Genomic DNA, 7,500 nt, shown 5'->3' on the forward strand with positions numbered 1-7,500 from the left:
ATTTACATCTCACTTCAAAGTTCAAGCTAACGCCATCCATTCCACACAACAATAAAGGAATAAATATACAATTAGCAAACAAAGCTACATGACTAGTTTGAGTTGTTGGCCTCAATAAATGTATATGCTATTTTCCTTAATGTAACCCTTTACTGAACCCCGGCCAAAATGTTTGATATGCATGCAAGTTATCTTTTACAAGGTGGCACCTCCAGTTGGTTGGACACACTTATTACAGCCCAGTGACTTCCACAGATTACACATTTATTTAATTTTAGTATCTGAGCACTTTAGTTATAGATTGCTGTCGGGATGTGATGAGAATTGCAAAAAGGTGCCTCAGACCCAAACTGCATACTGCACCTTTAAAAGTCCCCTTTAAACGGGACCAGCTTTGCTCTATTTAGAAGAGCCAACGTGACAAGTTACTGGGAAACACTGCAACATCGCTACCTGCACTTCTAAATGTGTTTCTGATCTTTTCATGCAAATTATGAACGTTACAGTATATTTATCAAACAGTTCTTGTGCGATAAGTAAACCCTCAGTAGGTTAGCATATTTACTAATAGTTATTTTATTGTAGCAATCTAGCAGAGGTATAACAGCTGTGGCTTGATATCTTACATTGTGAATGTGCAATCGTTAAGAGATCGTTAAGAGATCATTTCTACAGCAGGAACACGTTGTTTGAGTCTGGTTCTGAGGAGACAAAGAATGTCTTCATCATCCAAATCACCAAGGTTGACTAATCGTCTTTCACATTATGAGGTATTTCCTGTTCCTGTTCTCTATATACCGAACCCTATTATTTGGTTAACTTTTTTTCTCTGACATGCCAAGTACTGTCTGAACCCACGCCAATCTAGACAGGACAGGCCTTCTACACTGTGCAGGGTTCAAAGGTCAACAACCAGGGTGGTGTGTTTGTGTGTACTGTATGTGTGGCTTTGGGCACATTCACACACACACACACACACACACACACACACACAGAGAGAGAGAACAAAGATGAGGACTCATTGGTTGTTGTCCTGGAGCGACCGTATGGAGGACCATGTCAAACCCAAGATGGCTTCTGGGGAGTCGTCCTGGAAGATGGGTCTCCAGGTGGTGCTTCCGTACCTCGTGGCCGGACTGGGCATGGTGACTGCAGGCTTGGTTCTGGACGCTGTACAGGTCAGTGAGACGATGCTTGGTATTTGTATTTATTTGTATTTATTTATTTGTGAAGGGACAATGCACATACATCCATAGTACAATACTATATATGAGACAGATTTAGCCCAAATGGCTAGTTTCCATCTTCTGTCCCTGGCCAGATATTTAAAAGGCAACCTGTAAGAAAAGCATAAAATACAGTACATTTGACTTTGTTCCATGGTTCGGAGTCGAGTTCAAGTTCAATGATAAGCCGAGGTCTTCATGGGTTGCATGCGGTCTTCACATAGCATCCCGTGGCTAGATGGGCTACTCGGACTGCCAGGAACAATACTGTGGTTTGGATACACGAGGAGCACAGGATAATCCTAAATCAAGACGCAAGGCACACTGAGAAGATACATGTAATCAGCTGTTGCCAGATACGTGCCTATCAGCTCTTAGTGTGTAGATTGATGCTAAACCAAGGGAGACAGAGCTTTTGAATCTGTAGCCCCTAATCTCTGGAATGCGCTCCCCCAAGACCTCAGGATCTCTCCCTCTGGGGACATTGTTAAGGGAGTGCTTCAGACCCACCTGGTCAAGCAGGCTTTTGGACGGCCGTGACTGCGTTGTTGTTGTTGTTGCTTTTTCGTTTGTATTTTACTGTCTTTTTTGTGTAGTTTTACTCATTGTTTTCTGACTGTCTTTTTTGACCTGTGAAGCACTTTGTGACTCTGTGCTGTGAAAAGTGCTATCTAAATAAAGTTTTAATTTACTTAACTTTACTAAAGAATTGACTTTGTTCCATTGTGGTTCTCTGAAATGCAACCATCCCCCCGTCCCGATCACCGGACCCCTGGTCCTGATCCAGATGGTATTTCCAGAGAACACAACTGGGACCCATGGACCATAGAGGGGTCATGAGCACCGAGCGGGCTGACCTGTAGGATAGCGGAGGGTCAAAGTGACCTGATAAGGTGACTTCCCAGATAGCAAGCGGATGTGTAATGATTCTGGGCCATATATGGGCCGGAACTAAGCCACAAGGGCCAGATCTGGCCTGTATATGGCCCAGATCCGCTTGCTATCTGGGAATGCTGTCCCTGGGAAGGCACACATTGGTCAACACAGTGAATCATGAATTTAAATTGAATGGCAATGCAAACAAGCAATGCAAACAAACACATTTGTTAAAAAAAAGAAGCCTTTATTTAGCTAGGGGAGCCCATTGAGACGGAGGACTCATTTAAAATGGCGACCTACTTACACAATACATCATAAGCAATATAATATAAAAGGGAGGATAAACAATATAAACAGTATAAAATCACATTCATTCATTTTACACATTTAAAAACAATGACAACATTATCCAAAACATGCACAGACCTGGACTCCAGGTCCCATGGTCATTAGCTACAACTAATGACCATGTAACTATGACCATGTTTCCAACAGCCAATGCTACTGAGAACAAAAGTCCTGACTCTGGCTGTGCATAGCAAGTGTCTCCCCTTGGATTTCACTATGCAGCCCGCGAGGCGTTTGTATACCGAGAGACAGACAGGCAGCCAGCTGTGACGGCAGGACCCCGAGTCTCTCAGTCTGCCATCTAACAACAGAGCCTGAAAGGCCATTCTCGTAAACATGCCAGTAACGCGACACAGAGATTTACCACTTGTGAATTTAATCTTGGTTTGTGTTTTCACTTCCAACGGACTTCAGGGATGAATGGGTTAGCGTGATGGGTTACGTGGTCTGGAGGTAGTTGGATGTTTCTATTCACGTGAATATGATGTAAACATAGCAGGTGCTACTAACCCAGATAGCAAGCGGATGTGTAATGATTCTGGGCCATATATGGGCCGGAACTAAGCCACAAGGGCCAGATCTGGCCTGTATATGGCCCAGATCCGCTTGCTATCTGGGACTGGGTGACGCTCCGAATCACACAGCCATGCGACGGTTGGGGGAGCAGGAGAGAACAGGCAATCTACATCACGTCTCAGGGGCGCCTTTCGGCTGAGTCACTGTGTGTGTGTGTGTGTGTGTGTGTGTGTGTGTGTGTGTGTGTGTGAGAGAGAGAGAGAGAGAGAGAGAGAGAGAGAGAGAGAGAGAGAGAGAGAGAGAGAGAGAGAGAGAGAGAAAGTGACGTTCTACGGCTCGACGCTGTGCGGGAACGGCACCGCGGTGAAGGGTCAGCCCCTCGACATCCCCGGCGCCGGCCAACCCGGTCTGGTCACCAAGGCGGGCCTGGTGCTGTTCGGAAACGACGGCAAGACGGTAAGACGAGCGAAGCTGAAGGTTCTGTAGGAATGAGCCTCTCACCAGAGATAATCAAAACACACTCCTGTACGCAACTGACTTTTACTCGGCTGTTTGATCTTTTTAAAGATGGAACTATATCAGCGTGGAAAGTTGATATTAATTCAATTCTATCGGACCTTCTCCGATTTAGGGAAACCTAGTCTGGAGTCAAGCGCCACAAAATATAGGGATAGGGGCGGAGCCAGTGAATAGGGGCGGAGCCAGCGCATTACCTTTCAAATCCAGCTGCATTTGAACAGCCAATCACAAAGGCCAATCAGCCTTCCCGCACAGCCCACTTTCCGTGCGGACCAATCATCCTCCCTGCTCAAATCCCCATCGGTGTCCATGAATCGTTCCCGGAAGCTCTTGCCCCAGCGAGAGCTGCTGGGAACTGGGATGAAAGGAAGCCGAAACCTTACGTCAAAACTCTTTGTGAGCTGGTTGCGGGTTCGTTAACGACGCCTCGTATGGGCTGCCTCGGGGGCAGCAGGAATATCAAGGCTCTCATTGTAGAAGTGTCTTTATGGTTTCCAGTTGGAGCTTTGCCAGTAAGCTGAACTGAATAGGCCTTTGAGAGTGGCGTTACGTAATCTAGCGCAGCTGACGGAACGAATGAAATGGCCAATGAGAGGCCAGAGACGAGGCGGAGCTTAACGCTGAGCTTAGCACCAACAAAGAAACATTCTAGAAGGTAAACTTTGAGGTCACACTCGGTTAATGATTACAGAAGCTCAAGCCGTCTTGTGTTTGCATCACATTTCCACTTGACTGGGCTCTCTGATGGCTAGTGAAGCATTGAGCTCTTTCCCTTTTTAAGGAAAACCTTTATTTAACCAGGTGACCTCGTTGAGATGTGGGATCTCTTTTCCCAGAGGGCAGCACAAGGACACAGGCCGACGTTCGTTACACAAACACAGACATAATACACAAAAACAAGACATTAAAAGCAGGTTTGGGCGAGCACAGTTACTGAATTAAAAGCAATGACAATTTCCAATACTTTCACATTCTAAGTCCTTTAAAATCGATATGAAGCTTCATAACGGATCAGTTATTGTAATTTTAAGTCTTTCTGGGGAGTATTCCAAGCATTTGATAAATGTATCTGCTCCAGCTGAAGAAGCCTAAATAAATAAGATAGTCAGTTACGTTGTGTGTTTATGTGTGTGTGTGTGTGTGTGTGTGTGTGTAGTTGCTGGTGAAGAACCTGCAGTTCGAGGATGGGAAGATGATCGCGGCGGCGCAGTACTTCAAGTCCGCCAGCAGTGCGGCGGTAGAGCTGACCGAGGAGGAGAAGGCCTTCGCCGAGCAGATGAGGGTGAGCCTCTGACCAGCCCACCTCTCCTCCAGCCCACCTCTCCTCCAGCCCACCTCTCCTCCAGCCCACCTCTCCTCCAGCCCACCTCTCCTCTGTCCCTAGAGCTGACGGACGAACATTACTAACACACAATGTGGCGTGTTGCGCTGGTTCTGTGAAGCTCAGTTGTTAGAGCATGGTCAAGGTCAAGGTCAACTTTATTTATATAGCACATTTAAAATCAACCGAAGTTGCACCAAAGTGCTTTACAGTACATAAAAATAAAAACAGACAATACATACAAACAATACTGAATGTAAAAATGCACAGTTTAAAACTACAGTCATACCAGGGCCACTCATGATGTTTGAGTGAATCATATAATAAAGCACAGTAAGCACTTAGCAGAACAGGCTCATAGAGAATACCGCCAGGCAGAGGTGGGGAAATGCTTTATAGAGTATTGTGTGAAATGCTTTATAGAGTATTGTGTGAAATGCTTTATAGAGTATTGTGTGTGATTCTTGTATTTGTCAGGGGGTATGGAAGAGCATCCTGACTAACGTGGAGCAGATCGAGGACAACACCGACTTCTTCAAATCCGGCGCCGCCTCCATGGACGTGGTCAGGTAAACCCTGCGGACGCACAGCGACGGTTCACATAAAGAGCACACGGGAACGGGGGACAGAGACCACGTAAGAGGGCCCAAAGTGGGGGCGCCCCGGTAGCTCAACGGGCTGGGGCGCTTACCATGTAAGGGTGGTCCTTTCTGCAGCGGCGTGGGTTTGAATCCGGCCCACGCCCTTTGCTGCATGTCTTCCCCTCTCTCTCTCTTTCCTGTCTGTCACCTACACTGTCCTATTGTAATAAAGCAGAAATGCCTTAAAATTATATAATTATTTTTATTTTATTATAAAATTAAAAATATATAATTATTTTTATTTTATTATAAAATTAAAAATATATAAATATATAATAAAAAATAAAAAATAAATAAAAAATATCATTTTATTTTATTATAAAATTAAAATTAAAAATATATCATTATTTTATTTTATTATAAAAATAAAATTAAAAATATATCTTTATTTTATTTTATTATAAAATTAAAAATATATCATTATTTTATTTATTATGTTATTATATATTTTAAAACCAGAGGGCCCAAAGTGAGCGAGGAGGGTTGTTTGTCTCAGGCTGGTGGAGGAGGTGAAGCTGAGGGCCTCTGGCTGCCAGCTGCAGAACGAGGATGTCTACATGAACACCACCTTCCAGGACTTCATCCAGATGTGCGTGAGGAAGCTCCGTGGCGAGGATGACGAGGAGGAGCTGCTCGTCGACTACGTGAGTCCCGCCGGCCGCCCCTCGCGCCGATACGAGCGGTCGTCGTGACGTTCCGTTCATCGTGATCATTTGCGTAATTATGTGTTGTGTTGTGTGTGTGTGTGTGCGTGTGTGCGCGTGTGTGTGCGTGCGTGTGCGCGTGCGCGTGCGTGTGTGTGTGCGTGTGTGTGTGTGTGTGTGTGTGTGTGTGTGTGTGCGACCCCGTGCCCAGGTGGAGAAGGACATCAACCACATGACGGTCCGGATGCCTCATCAGCTCTTCATCGACGGAGAGTTCGTGGACGCGGAGGGAGGGAAGACCTACAAGACCATCAACCCTACGGATGGGACGGTGGGACAAAGTTCATCTGTCCTGTTAATGCTAGCCCTCAGAATCACGTTAACACTATCTGTACGGGGAAACGAAAAGGGTGAAGGTCAGCTTGTGAAAGGCAGCCCGGTGAAGGTCAGCATGCTAGTCAGAATGCTCTTCCATACTCCCCGTCATAATACAAGAATCACATACAGTATGAAGTACTGTACTATCCAGACCCTTCCTCTGAAGCACCTGTAGTATTTGTACCATGCTGCTCTTACTCCAGGCTATCTGTGACGTCTCTCCCTCTTCATAGGCTATCTGTGACCTGTCTCTCTCTCTTCATAGGCTATCTGTGACGTCTCTCTCTCTCTTCATAGGCTATCTGTGACCTGTCTCTCTCTCTTCATAGGCTATCTGTGACGTCTCTCTCTCTCTTCATAGGCTATCTATGACCTGTCTCTCTCTCTTCATAGGCTATCTGTGACGTCTCTCCCTCTTCATAGGCTATCTGTGACCTGTCTCTCTCTCTTCATAGGCTATCTGTGACCTGTCTCTCTCTCTTCATAGGCTATCTGTGACCTGTCTCTCTCTCTTCATAGGCTATCTGTGACCTGTCTCTCTCTCTTCATAGGCTATCTGTGACGTCTCTCCCTCTTCATAGGCTATCTGTGACGTCTCTCTCTCTTCATAGGCTATCTGTGACGTCTCTCTCTCTTCATAGGCTATCTATGACCTGTCTCTCTCTCTTCATAGGCTATCTATGACCTGTCTCTCTCTCTTCATAGGCTATCTATGACCTGTCTCTCTCTCTTCATAGGCTATCTGTGACCTGTCTCTCTCTCTTCATAGGCTATCTGTGACGTCTCTCTCTCTTCATAGGCTATCTATGACCTGTCTCTCTCTCTTCATAGGCTATCTATGACCTGTCTCTCTCTCTTCATAGGCTATCTGTGACCTGTCTCTCTCTCTTCATAGGCTATCTATAACCTGTCTCTCTCTCTTCATAGGCTATCTGTGACGTCTCTCTCTCTTCATAGGCTATCTATGACCTGTCTCTCTCTCTTCATAGGCTATCTATGACCTGTCTCTCTCTCTTCATAGGCTATCT

The 7,500-nt window shown here is 45.5% G+C and overlaps 1 protein-coding gene across 1 annotated transcript in view; it reads left to right on the forward strand.

Moving 5' to 3' along the window:
• Positions 1–1,010: 1,010 nt before the first annotated feature.
• The window catches only part of LOC311315093 (cytosolic 10-formyltetrahydrofolate dehydrogenase-like), a gene marked incomplete at its 5' end in the record, with an annotated part of 12,795 nt that continues 6,305 nt past the window's right edge, over positions 1,011–7,500 (forward strand). The window contains 6 exon segments of the mRNA XM_084445694.1: positions 1,011–1,182; positions 3,277–3,425; positions 4,645–4,770; positions 5,287–5,378; positions 5,947–6,094; positions 6,306–6,425. Coding sequence (XP_084301820.1) covers positions 1,011–1,182; positions 3,277–3,425; positions 4,645–4,770; positions 5,287–5,378; positions 5,947–6,094; positions 6,306–6,425 — 807 coding nt within the window.

This window comes from Borostomias antarcticus, assembly GCF_949987555.1.
Source record: "Borostomias antarcticus genome assembly, chromosome: 11".
NCBI lineage: Eukaryota > Metazoa > Chordata > Actinopteri > Stomiiformes > Stomiidae > Borostomias > Borostomias antarcticus.